Source organism: Tetrao urogallus, assembly GCF_951394365.1.
Source record: "Tetrao urogallus genome assembly, chromosome: 6".
NCBI classification, from domain to species: Eukaryota; Metazoa; Chordata; class Aves; order Galliformes; family Phasianidae; genus Tetrao; species Tetrao urogallus.
In genome coordinates this window covers 23,148,659-23,168,762 of record NC_136819.1, presented here as the reverse complement: position 1 = coordinate 23,168,762, position 20,104 = coordinate 23,148,659, and the positions used below count along the sequence as shown (strand labels likewise).

General features: G+C 36.9%; 1 protein-coding gene across 1 annotated transcript in view; it reads right to left on the bottom strand.

Annotated features, from left to right (window-relative positions):
- Positions 1 to 19,616, bottom strand: part of MYBPC3 (myosin binding protein C3) — a gene marked incomplete at both ends in the record, with an annotated part of 55,194 nt that extends 35,578 nt beyond the window's left edge. Inside the window, 9 exons of the mRNA XM_079537433.1 lie at positions 2,634 to 2,690; positions 4,593 to 4,637; positions 5,436 to 5,484; positions 6,257 to 6,374; positions 7,314 to 7,462; positions 7,611 to 7,697; positions 7,945 to 8,040; positions 10,846 to 11,112; positions 19,592 to 19,616. Coding sequence (XP_079393559.1) covers positions 2,634 to 2,690; positions 4,593 to 4,637; positions 5,436 to 5,484; positions 6,257 to 6,374; positions 7,314 to 7,462; positions 7,611 to 7,697; positions 7,945 to 8,040; positions 10,846 to 11,112; positions 19,592 to 19,616 — 893 coding nt within the window. The remainder of the gene's footprint in view (positions 1 to 2,633; positions 2,691 to 4,592; positions 4,638 to 5,435; positions 5,485 to 6,256; positions 6,375 to 7,313; positions 7,463 to 7,610; positions 7,698 to 7,944; positions 8,041 to 10,845; positions 11,113 to 19,591) is intronic.
- Positions 19,617 to 20,104: the final 488 nt, after the last annotated feature.

Sequence of the window (20,104 nt, the reverse complement as noted above, 5' to 3'; positions counted from 1 at the left end):
CCCATTACTGTCAACTGAATGGACCCTGTCAGCTGTCACCTCCTTCAAGGTCTCTGCTCACTTTCCCATTTAATAGCTCTATGACAGCTGTTCCCTTCCTCTTCCCAGTGACCTCTCCTTGGCCCATGACATCTGTATGTCAACACCAGTTAATTAAATTACAGTGATAAGAGATATAATATTAAAAGAAGCTCTTCCTATTATAGAGAGAATGTTCATTACCTCTGGATTGAGGGCACTTGTAAAAAGGGAGGAACAAAGCAGAAGTGCTAGAACAATCTTCAGTTCTTTTTGAATCTGCATAGCTCTTTAAAGTTCCTTAGCATGAGGTCCTTTTTATCTGTCCTATTCTAATGAAAAACACTTTCATTTTATGGTAAGTTTGTACACCTTTCAGTTCTCATTTAACATAGGAGCAGTCTTCAGCCTGTAGTGTGCAAAGTCTGAAGGACTCACAAATTACTTCTAAAGCAACTGTGAAGAACAACTAGGAACAGTGAATTTATCAGTGTGCTTAAATTACCAAAACAGGAAATTTTGTAACTCACAAAGGGTCAAAAACACAGATAGAATGCAGTGAAATTATTTTTGTCTAACAAATATTGAATAGTTAAATAATCAAATTGAACATTGCTGGAAATACTGGTGATATTTGCTACTTTTTAGAGTTCTATGTTTACTCAACAGAAATTAGGAACGCATAATTTTTTTACGTTGGTCTCCATTTATTCAAAACTTCAAAAAAGAGGTCACTGGTTCTCTTCCCTTTTATATATAAATAGGATGCATGTACAACTACTGTGTTAGAGCTCTCAGTTTTGGTTACTGCAATTATTCAGAAAGTGTATTTTCCTTACTTTAAAATTACAAAAAAAAAAAGTAATTCACTTTTTGTCTCAAACATCTCTGGGGTTCATGATGAAACAAGAAAGTTTGATATCAATATCAGTTATAGGAAGTTTGATTGTTGTACTTTCTTCTTCCAGATGACCCCTTTGAGGGTTCTGGTCGTAGTGTTAACTGCAAAACCAGAATGCACTTCTAGTTGGATATATTTTAGAGAGGTCACACATAATGTGGGGCTTGCTTTAGATAAGCTAGCTGCAATGCTATTGAGGCTTTATTGCTTTCCAAAGTCAGATGTCTGACTTCAGATGTCTGTATGGTTTGAGTCTTTACTTCTGTGAAGTTAGAGTGCATTTCATAAGCAGTGATACGAGCACCTGACGAGAAACTGACCACAGGTTCACAAGTTCACTAAGTCACAGATTGTGAGAAGTTATCCCGGCTATGTATATTTGCAAAACATGAGTCTTGTGACAAATAGCTATAGTAACTTCAGGAGACAGAAAGAGAGAGCGACCATGGACAATAATCAGAAGGAAGCATGCCCGCAGTAATGGATGATAATGAGCAATGGAAACTTTGCCTGAAATAAGAATTATTATTTTGTAATGAAGAAGTCTGTACATTTATGGATAAGTGACTTTAGTAGTATGTTCACTGTACATATTTAATGATGAATGATGAATGCAGTAAAGCTTGAGAGCAATTTGATTGGCACTAGCACGTAGATCAGGCAGATGATGTGGGATCAACAAGAAGCTTCCCATTTTTAGTTGCTATAATAATGGGAATTTAAAGCAACAGCTTATTGAGAAAATTTGTGTGTTAAAGCACTATTTACATATGCTTATAAAAGGAAGTGATGGTGAAAAACAAAGGACAGGAAAATACATTAATTTCTACTAACTGATTAAAAATATTTCTATCTCAAAAAATTGGCAGCAGGTGATTTTCTTTCATACCATCTAATTTTTGTCACATTCTACGTGTAAGATAATAATGCATGCATTGTTTCAAACCAAATGTTTCCTATATTCAGTGTGAGCCATGCATTTATAATCAAAAGAAGTAGAAATCTTACTCTCTGATGCCAACAATGGAATCCAAAACATCCAGATTACAATGGTGGTAAAAAGAAAAACATAAATAGAGAGTTTGTGAAGACAGTTGTGCCAAAGAAGGGTGACAATGGGAAGAAGAAAGTTCACAAAAGAAAGTGAAAGTAAAAATAAGAAATTGGACTTGAAATCAAAATAGTAAAGTATGTTGTATAATATGTATGCAACATGGAATTTCTCTATATAGTAAATAGGTATAGTGTATCTAATCTATAGCTGTACAGTATAATAATAATAGTAACATTAAATATCTAATAAAAATGCTTCTCTTTCTGGCTCTTTCCTGCCATGTATTGTAAAAACTTAGAACAGAAAGTTCTCAGTATGGCAGTCTTATAGATATGTATTGTAATTTTAATTTTTGAAGTGAAAAAATGGTGGTGGAAACAAATAATTACCCTAGTTCCAGGCTTTCCTTGGGGGGGTAGGAGGGAATCCTTTCTGGTTTTTTTTTCTCTACTGTAAACCCAGCAAGAATGCAGCAAATCTTCAATATTTGGGGAAACTGCATTACCTGTCATCTTTTTTTCTAGCCAGAGCTGCTTTTTAGAAAAGCCACAAGGATTCTAAACTTAGGAAACTTCCGCTTACTCTACTTCTGGCGTTCTCAGAGTTATTCCAGAGAAGCTGATAGTTTTACATCTCTAAAATTAATGAATTTTTACTCACCTCTTTTTGAGTAGGGCACTAAAATTCAACTCTCCAGATTCTTCAGATCCCTCAGTACTGTGTAGTAACAGAAAAACTTAATTAGTTTCCGAAGGAAATGGAAACAGTTTGTAAAACTATATTGTGATGTAGAAGATATGTTCTGTGTAGGAGAACAGTAGAAAGATTTGGAAAAAGTTTTGAATTTGCTCTGACATGGCAGAGGACTTAATTAGATGTTTAGTCTGTACTGACCTTCATACGGGTTTAAGAAATTTACTGATTATAAGGAGAAATGTACAGGGTATTATTTAGGTGGTCCTATAGATCTGGAATGTGTTTGCTCTCCTACTGATGTTACAGAAGTTTTCCTTTAGACTCACTGGTGCTTTTAGAAAGCTGTAGTTTCAGGAATATGGGTACTGTTTATAGTATGGACCTGCACAAAACCAGTCTTTCTAAAGCTGAAAATGACAATTATTTTTGCTATTATGCCAGCTTTTTTTCTATTAAGTCTCCTTGTGATTCCAGAGTTCATTAAAAAGAAAAAAGTATCACATTGTTGGTGCTCGGGAGAGCAAAAGTAAGAATTCTGTCATCTGACTTGAACTTCATCTCAGGTTTTAAATTGCTCAAGAAGTATTATGACAAATAATGTTGTGATGAACTGATTTATGAGAACAAGAATTTGGCAATGCCATCTCACAGCGTTCTGATTCCTCCCATAGCAGCACCTGATCTTTAATTAATGCATATACAGAAATTACTCTTTCAGCTGAACTAGTGGTAGTCGAAATAACAGTCTCTCTGATGAAACAGTGCTAGTTACATCAGAAAATACCAATCTGTCTGTAGACCTGCAGCAGAACGTAAGGGGAACTTGATATGGCATGAACAAATATAAAAATATGTAGGAAAATGGCCTCAGCGGATAAAGCATGGACATTCTACTGGTGATAAAGATAGAAGGGAAGGAAGTGCCAAGTTTTTCAGTGCTGCTCGACAATGCAAGGTTGGTGACAAAAAATAACAATTCAAAAGCATATTTATTTTGAATCACTGCTGTTTTAAATAAGCTGTGAGAACTTCCTATTAAGAAAGTATCATTTTTACTTCTGTGATTACTTTCAAGATAGTACAGTAGTAGAAAGGATAATTTTCTTGTTATAACATTCAAGCAAGGAAGTATATTTCTGGCCACTGTGTTTCCTGCTTTAAGCACATTTTCAATGGTTGCAGGCATAAAATATATACAGAAATTTCTATTATAACATCAGATTTGAAAGGGCTGCTTCTGAGTAAATATTCAGGAAAGCAGAATCTAGAGGTGTGAGGGGAATTAGTCATGTTATTACTTCCAAGATGGTAATTACAATCAGATTTTCAGGAAAGCCCCTCGATGTTTAGTTCTTTTGGAAGGTACAGCTTTAATAATTGCTTTAGCATGCATTGAGTTAAATCTCATCTCAAACTTTTAAATTTACTGTAGAAGACATCAGGACCAAAAGAGTTAGGAGGGAAATTTAATGATAAATTAGGACGGAGAGTGTGGCAGGAAACAATAGATTTTTATACACATATGAGTTGATACATTTATTTGAGAAAATTTGGTTAGGATATGATCAGTCAAGAGAAAAAGATGTAGAACAGTAGGGCAGGCATGCATATCATTTGAAGTTTGCGTGAAGATACTACTTGCCAAACACGTGCTGTTTTTTGTGATGAATCTGCCTCTCACTGAACTATCAAACTACAGTTTTCAGTATCTTACACTTATACTACTACTTACTGTTATACATTCTAGTCTCCTGTAGCACTAAATACTACAAGCCATTGTTTATTGTGAAATTGTTTATAATCAAAAGTGAATCCAGTTCTGTGTTGTTGTTTGTTGGGGTTTTTTTTCAATCCTTTTCCTGATCAGAGAGAGACAGTTCATTGTTAGGCTTTAATTTGTCTGCTGACACAGTCAGAGACTACCTGAGAAAGGCTGAAGTCATCCGTCTGCCCCCTCCTGCCAGGCTCCTGAGTGAGGGTATCAAACACAGAGCTTCAGATTTAAATAGTTCTGTTTTATATTTGGATTCCTTCTTAAAGAGGGAGCTAAAAATCTGAGCAGTCTGAAGCTGCTCCTGTACTCACTCTCAAATGATTCTGAAATAATTCTTTTAATCCTGCTTGCAAGAAGAGAAACTCTTGAAAGCCTAATTCCACTGCAGTGAAATTAGCACAATGCAGCTGTGCAGTGAATGCTCTCTGAGGCATCACTGCAAGGCTGGCAGCTACTCATAGCTGTACTTGACTGCAGAAAAGTTCTGCAAGCCTTTTTACTTCTTTGTGATAGGATGTAAGATCCCATGTAAAATCTCATACAAAAATAGCACTTGTATTGAAAGCTTCAAGCAATTGCCATGATTAAATTTTCCCCTATGTTAGAGAACTTGATGTCTGTTGGAATGTTCTTGGTCTAATAACTTAGCAAAAATACATGAAAAACTAAAGTGGAAACCAACTTGTACAAAGAGAGAAGAAATATTTAACAATGAAAAAACAGATGTTGTTAATGCTAGAATTCATAAAATGTTAGACATTATCAACTGCATAATTAAGAAAAGCATGATGTAACCATGCTAGTACAAAGTCTGAATTATTTAGATGATTCCTAGATGGTATTTTAATAGTAGAAATATTTTAATAGACATCCCCATCTTTGTGCTTGTTGATACAACAGCTTTGCTTTTAATTAATCTTTGTCTAGGACAGTGATGAATTCTGCATGGAAATATAAACCAGTCTATGTAAGTTTCTACCATACATACTCACGTGCGTCGGAAGGCAGCACGAATATCCATTTCTCCACTTGCTGGTGCCTCTGATATGACAAAGAGTGACAAATGAGCGTGGGATGACAGACAAGTCAAAATAATGAAAAAATACAGTGGTATTTAAAAAGCTTTTCAGTTATTTTATTCAGAAATTCTTACATTGTAAATTGTGATCAGTTACATACTGGAGGATTGGAGCAGTAGCTTTAAGCACATAACTGTGACTGTTTGCTTTCAATATGTGGTGTTTAATGTGTAGCTTAATTCTGTCTCATGCTCCATAATTGTCTGCAACATAACATTCTCTTCCTTCTTGTTTGTTAATTCCTCTGCCGGTAAATTTTAATTTCAATGCTAGCTTCACAGAGTATTTTGAAACTCCAGTGAGAAAACTATTAGAAAACAACTGTCTGTTATTATTCACTCCCTGACAGCAAAGGTAAATTCCTGGCAATAGGTAACAATGTACAGAAACTCCATGTAGGATACTGCATAGAATTAACCTGCTTACTCTGTTCTAATCTCCTGAAATCCGGAAAAAGCCATAAAGCAGTTGGGCTGCTTTGTACCTTGCTGTGTACTGTCTTTAAGAGCATTCCAGTTTTGACTAGAGTGACATCCAAGTGTTCCTTCTAATGCTGTATATCTCTGCCAACCCATCCTAATTATCATCTACAGGCCTTTGTAAGTGTAAGCTCTTCAGATCTATACTTCAGATGCTTCTCTAGTAACTGCTGTGTGCCTGAAGGAATTGTTGATGGACATACAGGAAGAAAAAAAAGTGGAAGTAAGAAAGGAGGTGGCAGGAGTTCATCTTACCATTCACTGTCAGGTTGAAATTAGAACTATCAAACTTGTCCTTGGTAGACACCTCACATCTGTACCCTCCTGCAAAAGTCATATTCGCTTCTATGACTTCCATTTCAAATATGTACACCTAGAACAGAGACCAGTTTCTAAGTTAGAAAATGAAATGCTGAAGGAGAGAGAGAAAGAATACAGCATTTTAAGGCATAAAAGCAAATAGACAAGTGATTAAATATTTTCATTTCCTCTTAGGATTAAGAACATCCTGATTGTGTAACACATTACTGTCATAAAAATTACATATTCCCAATTCAGTGAGAGCAGAAAAATAAGAGTATGATTGGTACGGGTCTGTGAGGGAATATAATGTTATATTAGCAAACCATACTGACGCGCCGGTGTGCGCAGTCATTACGTATTGTAACTTCTTGTACATTGGAAACAGCAGTAGAGCTTTCATTAAACAAATACAGCCTCTATCCAAAACGTGCAGTACATTTAAAAATTCAGCAAAATCGGTGGCTCTTTTATTCGTGTGCAACTGTGTTCTGTTGCATCCAGAAGAGGGTGGTAGTGCTTCATATAGCATATGTGATGAGACGCCATGGCTCTGACTCTCCTATGTTTCTCTTGTGTCTCCCGGACATTTTTGTGGAAGAAATTGCTTAGCTACTTAAATTAGTCTAGAGAAAATTAAATTCCAACATAAATAGCAGAATGCTTAATCTGTGTAGAAATATGACAGATCATATGTAAATATGTCTGATTTATTGTTTTCTCTTAAATATAATCAGAATTTATTATTTGAGAGGAAGGTAAAATATTCTGCTTAAGAATACTTCCCCAGTCCTCTGTGTATTTTCTCACCATAGATAAAGTAAACAAAAGAGTCTGAATGTAGTGCTTGTCTCTTATCTGCATGGTCAAAATATGGATGTGCAAGCATAAATATAACATTGTGTGGAGCTTTGGGTACTCCAATATTAAAACATTTCCTGATAATTTTATATTTTCCCCACATAAAAAATTAATATATACAAGGCTAAGAATCTTATGCTATCAATTGCACCTTGTTGTTTCTGTCATAGCTGTCACGCAGCTGGAGATGTTTCCCCACTTTGCTTGCCAGGTCCATCCACTTTCCTTTGAACCATTTCACTGACGGTTTCTTTAGCAGACTCTCACCTGCAACTTTGGCAGTGAACATGATGTTTCCACCTTGTAAGGCAAGTAGGATAAAATAAGATTATGAGCAATGTTATTTTGTTTAGTCTATCTTTTACGTCACTGCAGTAATCCCTTAGTAGAGAGATAAACAATCAGGCAGAAGGTGCAGTTTGCAACTTGACTTAGATTTTGTACTCACCAACAGTAACTTCTCCATCCTGAGGTCGTGTCACAAAGAGCCCAATAGGGTCTACAGACTCTTCTGGTTGAGCCCCAGCAGGTGGAACTGCATCAAACACAAGAGTTACTAGTTAGGACTTCCTGCATCAGCTTCTGTTATGACCTATACAATAAATTTAAGTCATTTCAAAATGTCTCAGTATGTTTCTTCTGATTCTGAGATTCATTATTCTCTGTCATCTAATACTAGCACTCTCCTGGTGTCTACCTCACTTACTGCAAGGATTTCCTGTTCCAGTTCTTCCCTTCTGTTGTGTATCACGCTTAAAATAACAGCAGTAGTTCTTTATTACCTTCTGGGTTTTGGTTGCTTTCTACCGGTGGAGCAGGCAACTCTGAGGCAGCTGGGGCAGGAGAAGCTTCAGCAGGAGGAACTGGCTCACTCTTTTCTGCAAATGAATGTAAACCTAAATTAGAGAATGCTTTCTTTCTGAATAAATCTTCTATGTTTTCTAGAACTTAGAAGATTTGTTGTTAGGAGAAAGTGCCTACTGGCAGCTGGATGGTAAGGCTCTTTGCTGAGGTGGGAAAGAGCTAATATCTGAATTTTTAATTCTACATTCTTGATATGAATGAAACTTGTCAGCTGATGCTTAGTTCTGTTTTAGCCTCAGTTACAGGAAAAATAGAAAAAAGTAATGAAAAGTGATGCATTTATAATCTTTATGAAGGCTTTGCTTTTTCATGAGATTTCACTTCGTTCTGTGTGTGAATGTAATGCCCTAAACACAGCGGAGCCAGTAGTTTGCGAGAAGATCTAGACACTATTTGCAATAGTGTCAGGGAGATTCCTTCTGTCATTTGCTGCTCTGGGAATTTATGTCCCCTGAGTTAAAATACGATCTTACAGACAAATTCAGGCAAGTTCATTTGGTGAAGTAGAGAAGGTAGGAATATTTGAGCACAGAAATGTTTGAAGAAGAAGCAACTATGACAGAGGAAGGGAAGTAGAATTTCTTGAACTTATCCAGTTGCTGAAATATTTTTTTCCCTCCTGGGTAGCAAAGACACTTCCAAAGGGCCTTGCTTATCCCTCACTTAAGTCCCGTGTGCAGTTTCTCATCTATTTGCAGTGCCTTTACCACCAGAGGAATCTGGCAATGTTGTGCCAGAGAATAATGGCTGTGTCTGGACAGGTGACGAGACAGTTTCTGCAGTTTTGATAATGAAAAGCTGAAATGATTTTTGTTTGTGAAAATAATAATGATTAATCCAGTTGTTCTTTACAATTTAATCTTAACTAAGATCTGAAAAAACCAAGACAAAATGAGAACATACCATGATGGGTCAAGCCCACTCTCAGAAAATGTATGCCTTTTACACTGTAAATCTGTATCTTAAGAGAGAAGTGTGATTTTTAGCTTTTGTTAGAGAGTACCCCTTTGGATCTAGTCCAATTTTAACTCAATTTTTACTGTAATGAAATAAGTTATCCTAACTGTGGAGATATATATCTTATAAATTAGATGTGTATCTGTTTAGAAAAGGCTTATTTTGAGGCATCGGCATATGACAAACACAGGAAAGTTGTCTCATTTTGGCATACTCATATCTCTGCTACCAATTTATGTTTATAAAAGGCACAGATCTTTTAGACCACAATTCCAACTCCAAATTCAGTAACTCTGCTATTTGAGGCTCTCTACATGTAGCGGGTTCTATCTGGAACTAACTTAAAAGATAGTGAGAACCACACAACTAGTATAATGTGTACCTTTTCATTTTGTCAGTGAGAAAGCCAGCAAGAATATGCTGTTATATGCTCTGACAACTGTTAAATTGTCCTAATCCATATGAGGATTTGCCCTTCCTCATAATCTGTCATGTACTGTTGTTGGAACGGGATATCTTGTCTTCTGTTAAATGTTTGTGTCTTTTCAGCTGACCAAAAGAACTCACTAACATCATGATACAGTTGCTGCTTCTTTTTTCTTTTTTTCTTTTTTTTTTTTTTTTTGTCAGAAAGCATCAGAAATATCAGAAAACAAAGTACTGGAAGTGCTGAATGGAGGCTAAAAGTTTTGGAGGAAAAGAAAGGGATTAGAAATATTTCAAAGTTGAGTGGCTTTATATACCCATGAAAGCCTGGGGAAGTTTTTCCATTTCTCATCCAACTGTTCCTTTAATGCACACAGAAAAAGTAGTGATAGGTGATAAATACTGCTTACATTGCTCCAACAGTAATGCCTCCTGTTTATTTCAATGGAAACTACAACAGGCGCAAAGAACACAGTGACTTTGTTTGACAGGGCAAACTCTAAGCTACAAAAAAAAAATATATTTTTCAGCATAGTCATCACTGTTAGTTATGCACTTTTTGCCAGCAGTGAACAAGAGCCTGCACACCATCCTCATAAAAATCTGCACCAGCAGAGGTGACCACTGCTGAAATACACCACTCACTGCCTCACTGTGCTAACACTTACTGTTGAGTCTCTATAAATGTTCAGCAAGTGTTGATGAATGCCAGTGGGTACTGTTTTTTTCTGTAGAGAGGAATTTAATGACACACCTTTCCTTTATACACATCTCATGGCAGAAGCCATTTTCTCGGACTGCCCTTCTGATGCCATCTGTCACACAGCAATAAAATGAAATACTGGTGGGAAGGTTTAACTGCTGCTGCCATCATCTGCCTCTGACATCATGGGCCATCATAACACATGAGGCATTACTTTCAAAGCAACCTTTGTTGCTTTGAACGTTACTTATTGTGCTCAAGTCACTCAAAAAACAAGAGCTTTTGTTAGTGAGTTTGAGAACTCTGTAGGAACGTATGTGCGCCTTAAAGCAACTTGAAATTCTTTGTCAGTTACTACAATTTTGTATTTTAATGTAATCCTTAAGAAAAATATCAGACCTAAGATGCATGCATCTTAGTTTAGATTAGGCTAGACTTGTTTTGCTTTGCTTTTGGTGGCGAATTGTAAAGAAGTGCATTGAGATTTCCTCTGTGATCTCAACTGTGGACTTCTGTCATTGGAAATGGGTGTCTGAGCCACAGGAAATGCGTTCCTTAGCTAAATATTGAGTATATTTTGGAAACCTTACTGCAGCTTCAAATCACATGGCAAAACATATGTATTGCTGCTAGAGAAATTTTTCTTTAAGTTAATGCCTTCAGCCTCATTTACAAGTTTTGAATGTGAGACTAGAAGTAATGATGAAATAGAATTGTTTAGCAAACAGTATACCTGGTTCTTTGACCTTCAGTTCAAATTTGACCTTGGAAGTTCCAGCTATTACAGCATATGTCACATCGTCGTCTTTTCCTACGTTATTGATTGTCAGTGAATGCTTGTTTCCTTCTGCCTTGATAGCGTATTTCTCACTGTTGGTAATTTCTGTGCCAGCTCGCTGCCATTTCACCTTGATGCCGGTTTTCTCTGTCTCTGCTTCAAACACAGCTGTGCTTCCGGCTGTCACCTCTGTCGTCTTCGGCTTCTTGGTAAATGCAGAAACTAAAAAAAGAGAGAGGGCTCACTAAAATCTGTTTTGCAATTGTGGTGTATCTGGTGTAGTCAGCTGTTGTGGCTGCAACAGCTGTCTCCTTTCTCTCCCATCTGCCCCTGCAAGATATAAATTATAACACTTTCCACGGGGAAGCTGTGGAATTGTCTCTGTATTTACTCAGTTCTATTTCTGACTGAGATTTCTCCATATTGTCATGAAACAAAATGTAATGGATAGCAAACTCATCTTGCTGTCCCTCTTTCTACTGTACTGAGCTCTGAGTTTTTCATGAGTGTTTAATCTATGACAAGATGGTACGATATGTATTTTTACTTGCAAAGCTCTCTATGTTAATTTATGCAGTCTTGCTTAGAAATAGGAATACTTTTTATATAGGCTTTTTGGTTGTGATCCAGTGCTTGTCTAATACTGTTGCTAAAAAGAATCAGGATCCTTTCCTCTAACAAAGCTGCAGTTAGCATAGTAGTAACCTGCGTCCTGATACACCACTATAAATTAATGCTTCCTTTTCAGTATTTCTGTTTTGCCTGCTCAAGTCTTCTATAGTGGCAAGAGATTCATGTTCCAATGATGGCCTTTTAATTTTATCCCAGCTTAATAGTATAAAGTGTTGTTTGCATTCAAACTCAGTATATGAAATACAGTAAGTACAGTGTTAAAGTGCTTGCCTATGTAACTCTATGACAACTAGTTTTCTAATGGAATTACAAAATGGATGAAAATATTTCTTCTGTCTTAAGGAGTGCTTTTGATGGTCATAATGAAAAATAATTAAATTACGAATACATGGAATGAACATGCATAAACCAAATAACATTTTGTCTCATATGCAATCAAAGTAGCACAATAGGTGGGAATTTGAAAGCAAGCTGTGTATTCTTCAATGCTGGATTTTAATGAGGTAACCTTCTTTACTATTTCCCTTGCCCTGGATTATTCATTTGGATTTTCTATTTTGAAACAAACTTTTCATTTTCATGTTTTCATCTTAATGAATTCTGTTATCTTTTGCTAATCACCCCTTGCTATACCTAAATATACCAGTATGAAGATGTTATTTTATACTGTGTAAATATTGGTATTTTATACAGAATAAGTGCATAAAAATACCTTTAATTAACACTGATTCATGCATTAAATGTTTCTTGTGTATAGTTAGTCATCTTTTTATTGACTTATCCTTTTATAATCATGCTTTTATGTAATATTATTAATTCTATCATATCTGTGACCTCTGCTGCAAATTACCTGTAGCTCTATTACTTGGGCAACAGTAACTTTCCTAAACACCAGAATGATAGTTATAGTTAGCCTTAAGCTTTTGATTCTACTTTATAAAAATGAAGAGAACATAGCATGGAAGGATATATTTTTTAAAGAAGTTGTTCATACTCATGTTCAAACTGATGCTTCAGTCAGCATAAGTGGTATGTTACTAATAATACCATCTGTACAAAATCTCCATTCCTGTACCATATGCTAGACTAAGTAATTTAACTGACCTCAGTAGGGTTACACCAGCAAAGATTTCATCTGGTGCCATTTGGACTGTTGTCATAATACAAGGCACTCTTCTGGCATTGCTTTGCAAAGAATTTAAAGATGCTTAAGCATCAAATAGAGTGACTTGCAAATAATATCAGAATTTAGGATGTAATATATTTTACTTTTCTTTGTTATGTGAAGTCCTAAAATATGTCTTTCTTTCTTTTTTTTCCCTCTATTTTCTTTCGTTCTATAATCTCATGAGAAAACAGATCTATCTTGCACTAAGCCTATAGCAGCCTCAAATGAGCTCCTTTTGGATTCTGCATGTGTGTGAAGTTTCCGCTGGGAATGGAATATCCCTGCATCCATTTACTTGATTTCAGGCCTGCAAGTGATATAATTGCTCTTTAAATAATATAGTACTATAAAGTACTATGCTTTAGCATAATACTCAGATGCTTGTTATCAATTGCACATCCTTTGATGGAGTACTGCACTTCAGTATATATTGCCACACCAGAGTGTACTTTGATGCAGTGTGTCACTGTGACTAGATGTGTGAGTGCTGTTGCAGGCTGCAACTCTAATGTAAGGAACTGGAAAAATAATTAAAGTTGTCCATGCAGCCACACAGTGCAGAGCCAAGTGAGTTCTGGGACTCACTCCTGAAACACTCCAGCTAACCATTAGCTGGCTCCTCTCCCTGTGACTCTGGAGATACAGTGGCAAATTGGCCTTTTTCTTTCTCCATGTGCTATCATCATCACTCTTCTATTTAAGCACAAAAGAATCTATAAATATATTAATTACTTAACAACAATGTGGCCTGCAAATGTTCTGCTCTCCAAATGGCAGTGTTTCAAGACATGCGCTCTTAGGTAGCTCAACAACAAAAAAATCACTGGACAGAGCTATATTCACAGTGAGAAATCTCCACAGCCACAGCATATCTCTGACTTGAGGAAAATCCAAATAGTTAGGTAGAAGTTTACGAGTAATTCTCCCTGTCTTCTTTTTTCTTTCCTTTCTCTGCCAAAAGACTAATTTATTTGGATTCCTGCTTCAAATGCTTCAAAATTTCCATTAAAGCATATAATTGGAAAGTACCAAGAACTTCCATGAGAATAAAGGAAGAACCATTCCTGTGAACCCACATTTTCACAGATAAAGGAGATTCTAAGAGCCTTTTTCTTGCAGCAGGTTTTAGAGTCGGTGAATGACATTGCCCAAAGTGGTGTCTCTCTGTATATGCATCTATGCTCCCTTTCCACTTCCACTGTTAATTGCATGCAAAGGAAGAGTAGGAATGTAGGGCTGAAGATTTTAATAGAAATTACTTTTTTGCAGAAGAGAAGCTGCTGAACAAGCATGTGCTGGAAATTCCATCCTTTTCCATTTTGGGGGGAAAATGGGCAGCTTAGCAGAAGGAACAGTGAGAGATCATCTATTCTCAGTCCTGTCTCCTCCCAGGTGTCTGCTTCTTTAGGTAACAAATGTATCTGACTTCCAGATATTTTTTCCCTCATGCAATCACATCAGACTCATCTAGCTACTGCCTCATCAGGAATGACTCAAAATGTCACAATTTAAAGCTTCTTGTCCTGAGAGCATTGCTTTTTCCTGCTTTTGTCAAAAACACGTTTCCTTGGAAATCTCTCTCACTTCAACATTTGTCTTCTACCCAGCTGTGTCTCTCTAAGTTTCACGTATCTATTTGCTATTCAAAACATTCTTGAACACTACCATTACAAGCCTGTGGAAAATCCAGTAGCTGTGACACCTCTCATGTGATGTTGTGGAATATCTACACCTCTTGTGCCTGTCAGGCCCTGACAGATGTCAGACACTGTCACATGCTTACCCAGACTGCTGTCTAGCATGTGCTGAGCAGCCATTGGGTTGAAGCACATGATAACTTAGTAGCCAACTCCTCTGCCTCCTGTTTTTTCACTTCCCTGCTTCCATGAGATTCTAACCCACACAGTATGAAGGGAGAGAGTAGAGACATTTATGCTAACAATATAGCAATGCAGGATAAGGGGAAGAGATGCATGTGAGTTACCAGAGCTGTTTTTCCCAGGAATTGTTGAAGGGAAGGTGAAGTGCTGTGGATGTTTGTGAGGGGTTGGTTTGTTTTATTATTTTGAGTGGGGGGGAGAATGGAGCTGGAATTGCTTTAGGAAATTAACCTTCCTCCTCATTTGTCATATCCCAGACTTTCCTACAATACTAGCATCATAATGTGAAGAACTTCGTGTAACTTCTTTAATCAGCAAATTTCTGCTCATGGCAGAATAGGAAGCAGGCTCCATGTGGTCTGAAATAGTCTTGTGGGAATCTGTTTATACCTCATGCAGCTCCTACTACAAGTTGCTCATGGCAGCAATCCTTTAGGAGTGCTGTAACAACTGTAGAAGGCTCTGGACACATCCATCATACAATTATCTATGTCATAGAATCATTAAAGTTGGCAAAGGCCTCTAAAATCATCTAGTTGAACTAGTCCATCCCCACCATGCCCACTAAATGGTGCCCCCAAGTGCCACATCTACACTTTTGTCAAAAAACTCTGGGGACAGTGACTTCACCACCTCCCTGAGCAGCCTGTCCCAATACTTGGTCACTCTTCTGGAAATTAACTGTTCCTAATATCCAACCGGAACTTCCTATGGCTTGAGGCCATTACCTTTCGTCGTATCACTGGGAAAACAGGTCCACCCTCCTCCCTCACCACAGCCTCCTTTTGGGGAGTTGCAGAGAACAATAAAGTCTCCCCTGAGACTCTTCTTCTCCAAATTAAACAGTTTCAGTTCCTTCAGCTGCCCCTCATAAGACTTGTGCTCCAGACCCTTCATCAGCTTTGTTGCGCCTCTCTAGACACTCTTCAGAGCCTCCATGTCCTTCTTGTAACAAGGAACCTAAAACTGCAGGCAGTATTCAAGGTGAGGCCTCGCCAGTGCCAAGGGCAGTGGGAAAGCTCCCTTATAATTTCTGAATTCAAAGTACACGTGAGGTACCTGAAATCAAAGAAATGTGGATTTCACAGGAGTGGTTTTATCTAGATAGAAAGATGAAGTGCCATCCTGCTGTGGTTTTTGTTTTTAAATTTTGTCTTGCTTTTTAGACCAGTAGCTCTGACTTCAACTTTTGATCGCTCATGATGGAGGAGAGTTAAGCACTTAAGGAAAACATGTGTTAGAATTAGCCTTTGAAATAATACTTCTGTCTTTCTGAAATAAAATCTGTTAAAGATATTAATATTAAACAGGAGAACCTAATATATATGGTTAATGAGTTAATTTACTTTACATTCTGTTTAATTTATATCCAGATTTTTATATGGGCAACATTGATTGAATATTAAAAGATAGCATTAGCTTTTGGAGTTTCCCTAATTTGTTAAGGCTTCATGTTGAAAATGTGTCTTTGTTTCAGTGCCTACACTTGGCATCAAGTTTTTCTTTTATACCATTTGTTCTTTCATTGAGATAAAAGCCAAACTGTGAATAAACAGACTTCAGTAACGGAGCTCGTAAATTCCTCGCAGAGGAACTATATAAAGATGCTGTGCATTCCTCAGTCAGGACCTAAGTGGCTTCTTGCAATTACAAGCTTAATCATTCCTTGATCCAAAAGCTATTGAGCTACTCAATCTTATCATTCCTTGCCTACTTCAGCAGCTGAGACTGTAAATTCCTGTAATATGAGCACCAGGCAAGGAATAGTTTCACTAACCAGTCATTTCTCTCTCTCTATGCACTCATCACACTTGCTGTAAAATGCGAATAATAATACTGATCTTGCTTTGAACTTTGAATTAAGAAAAAAAAAACAAATAGCCCTATGTAAATTGTTACTGATTTTTGAATTCCTGTAGCACACAGAAGTTCATTATTGTGGACCAATATTTTAACACTGAGCAGTACTTTACCATGCTAACTTCTTAAAAATGTAGGAGGAGGAGCTATGTTCCAACTAAAATTCCATAGGCAGCTCTTCATTATGCAATGTTGTATATTACTATGGAATGACATACATCTATCTGTATTTATAGCCAAAGTGTTTTTAGACCTTTGAGAAAATTTCCTAATCTGAGCTTCAAAATCTGGATTCTTCAACCTATAAAATGCATAAATGAAACGTCATTCATTTTCAGAGAGGGTGAGTAATGCCACAGTTCTTTTCTTCCTGATTTAGTAATGCACACATTTCCCATTAACTGCAATTTATCTGCTACGTTTTTCCTTTCATTGTTGCAACATCATGTTAGGGAAATGGTTTGGGTTTTTTTTTTAACCTTTGTAAGTTTTCACAACAATGAAAAGATCTAAATTTTCCAAAAGGCCAGCATTTGAACAGAGATCAACTCTGAAATGTTAAAGACATAGAGAAAGGAACATAATGCTTCTGCAGTGGAAAAGTAATGTTTTTCAATATTTGATAGTTTGCTCTGACAGGTGAATGCTGTTGCTGTAGAGGAATATGTCAACTCTCTGGAAAATGCCACCATTTCTTTGGGTGTTGCATAAAGAAGTGGGACTGTCTCATCCTGCAGTGTTTCAGCTAGACAATTTAAAGAAAAAGAACATCACTTGGGAAGTCCACTTCACTTTTTTTAGTTTATTTATCTGTTTATGCATGTTGAAAGGCTTATTAGAAAAGCAAAATATAGCCAGAATATCCTTAATCGTTCTCTGGCATGAAGCACTTTCCCTTACCTGTGTGTGAGATGCCCTAATTTCAGTAATAAAGGCTAAAGATCTCCTAGGTTTCTTTAGTAGTCTAACTTAGAAATAACGACTTGTCCAAGTATGAACTGTTAGGTGCTTATACAGCCCTCTTGAGATTATGCTTGATATTATCCCGTCTTGAACTGTATAAACAACATGAAATAGAAAACCAAAGGGATTAATGTCTCTTGGGAGAAAGAGAAAATCCTCCCAAGAAGTTATGAGGCATGTGACTGTTTCTGTCTCAGTCAGAGAGGGTAATAAGAGCTTTACCTCCCCTGCTGTGATAATCACAGTTTGGACTGCTTTGTTCACAAGAACTGCGGAGGAGTGGTGATGTTAGACACCTGTTAGGTTTCTTTCCTCTGGAAAAGTAAACTTTTAAACAAAGTTTATCTTCACTGTTAGCTAGTCAAGGTGGGCATCTTCACAGTCAGAGAAGTTGCTTCTCATCCTCAGAAGCTAAAAATGATAGTTTATAGATATGATGCCTAGAAAATCACCTTGTCAAATTTTGCTTAACATAACCTGCTGTATATCTTTTTGGTAGCATTGCCAGTCACAAGCATCAGACGTTTTAATGAATCTCAGAAGTCAGGTGGCTTTAAGAATAGATTATGATGATGATTATTATTATTATTTCAACTGCTGAACCTTTACAAGCATATATTTTTAAGGTTTCTTTTGTAGTTATAATGTCTGGTGTATACTTATTTTTGTATAAGCTTCTACGTCCACCTGATTTCAGAAATTGCATCTTGAAGAATATCAAAGGAAGTTATAGAGATAGAGTTGAGGTATTGGTGACACTGCTGCCACTTTAAAGTTGTACTGAGGGAACATAAAAAGTCCTGAAATTAATCATGCTTTAGAGTTTAGCATTTCTTAATGCAGGATACAGGTTAGGTCTGTGCTCTGTCCCTCTGGCAGTGGCCAATTCCATATATTCTGGCCAAAATGAAAGTTCTTAACAATTGTAAGCTCATTTGTTGGGGGTGAGCACAACAGATTTTCCCACTGACCAGTCTAACATGAGTCTGATGCCTTTGTACTTTGCAAAGTACAAAGGCCTACATAAATATGAATTAGCAGTAATTATTGGCTAATTTTGAAAACTGTGTGTTATTAAAAAAGCATCCATTTTGTACATTCAAGTCATAGTGGTGCTGTGTATACTAGTATCATTTCAATGAAATGAGTATCTTGCTCTAAAGGAGAAGAGTTCTAGATTTAGCTCATTTTTTTTTCCAGCCCTATGATTGGGTATGTGCATACTTATCCAGTGATCATAATTTCAGCTTTTGACATCTTTTTTTCCAGAATTAGGAGTGTTTTGTTTTCACAACTGAGATCTCTCTCTACTCACACTGGAGCTGAACTTTTCCTGCCTCTGCTCCCCAGTCTTTCTTTTTCCTCCTCAGACAGACAGATATTTTGTACCTTACCCTATACATTTCCTTCCTTTTTTACCTACTTGGGCAACTTCTGAATGATTCCCTATTTCTCAGTTATGAATTAGGAATGTCCTAAATCTGTGTTTTTTTTTTTTTTCCTGGTGTTTTTCTAGTGAGGTAGAACTTACACTGGACTCTATTCTGTCCTTGACTTTCTGGAAGTAGCTAGTTATCTTCTGTCTCAACAGAAGATGATGAAGGAAGGTAAATGATAGGAAATATGCATGTATTCTTTAAAGTACAGTGCCTCCTTTTTTCCTAGAGCTCTGCTGTCACTGACTGGAAGAAGTAGAAAGTGTAGCCTCTGAGCCAGGTGCCATTTGTTTTCATTTTCACAAAGATTTCACAACAAATAACATCAGCATTTGCCAATCACACTTCCTGGAAAGTATCAGGATTAAAAAAAAAAAAGAAACTGGGAGACTTTTATCCTGCCCAGTTGGCCAAGAGAGAGGCAAGATTTTTTCACAGCCTAAGGGTTACTGGAGAAAAAATAATAAATGAAAGGAAACTGAGTATTAAAGTATTAAACTTCTGTTCCCTCCTTGTCCAAATTCTTTGGATACAATTCTGTAACTGAGGGTTGCCAAATTAGTTACTGATTTCACTATAAGAAAACATCTTTTTATAAAATAAAATTTCTTTTATCTCTTTTTCCTCTCTTTTTTTTTTTCCTAAGGTATCTCTTTTCTTTAATTTTTTTTTTTTTCTTCTTTTTCCTGGCATACAGAAGCTACTCAGAATTTTCTCTTTCAAGCTGTTTTCAGCTCTTGTTTGTTAGTCATGATCCTTACCTGCTTTCTTTGCAGGCTCCGGCATCTTCACTTTCTGATGAAGCTCCCAGTTGATTCTAGAATCTAGAAAGCAGAGTCCGAGCTAAACAGAAACAAGACTGCAGGGCTTTTGAGACCCCCAAAAGAAGCACTCGGTGGAAGCCCCCATCCTGCTCCTCCCCCTCGAATCTCCACCGTTGTCAACTACAGCATTTTATCAGTAGCAGGGCACACTTGACAGGCTACATCAGCCAGGATAAATATAGCCAAGTTCCAGGAGCCAGAGAACTCAAAACGCGTAAGGCTGGCTACCACTGATCTGTTAGTGCAAACTAAGCAAGGTCTGATGCTGCACATGCTTCCCATACACATTACATTAAGAATTCCTACACTGCCATGTTTATAGCACAGGATCTGGTAATTACCTATTGCAAGTATATAGCTACTTGCATTCTTGCTATCTGCTATTGTTATAGTTGAGTCAGAACCAAACAGCCTTTCACAGACCTTTTTTCTTTATCTATTCTTCTCTAC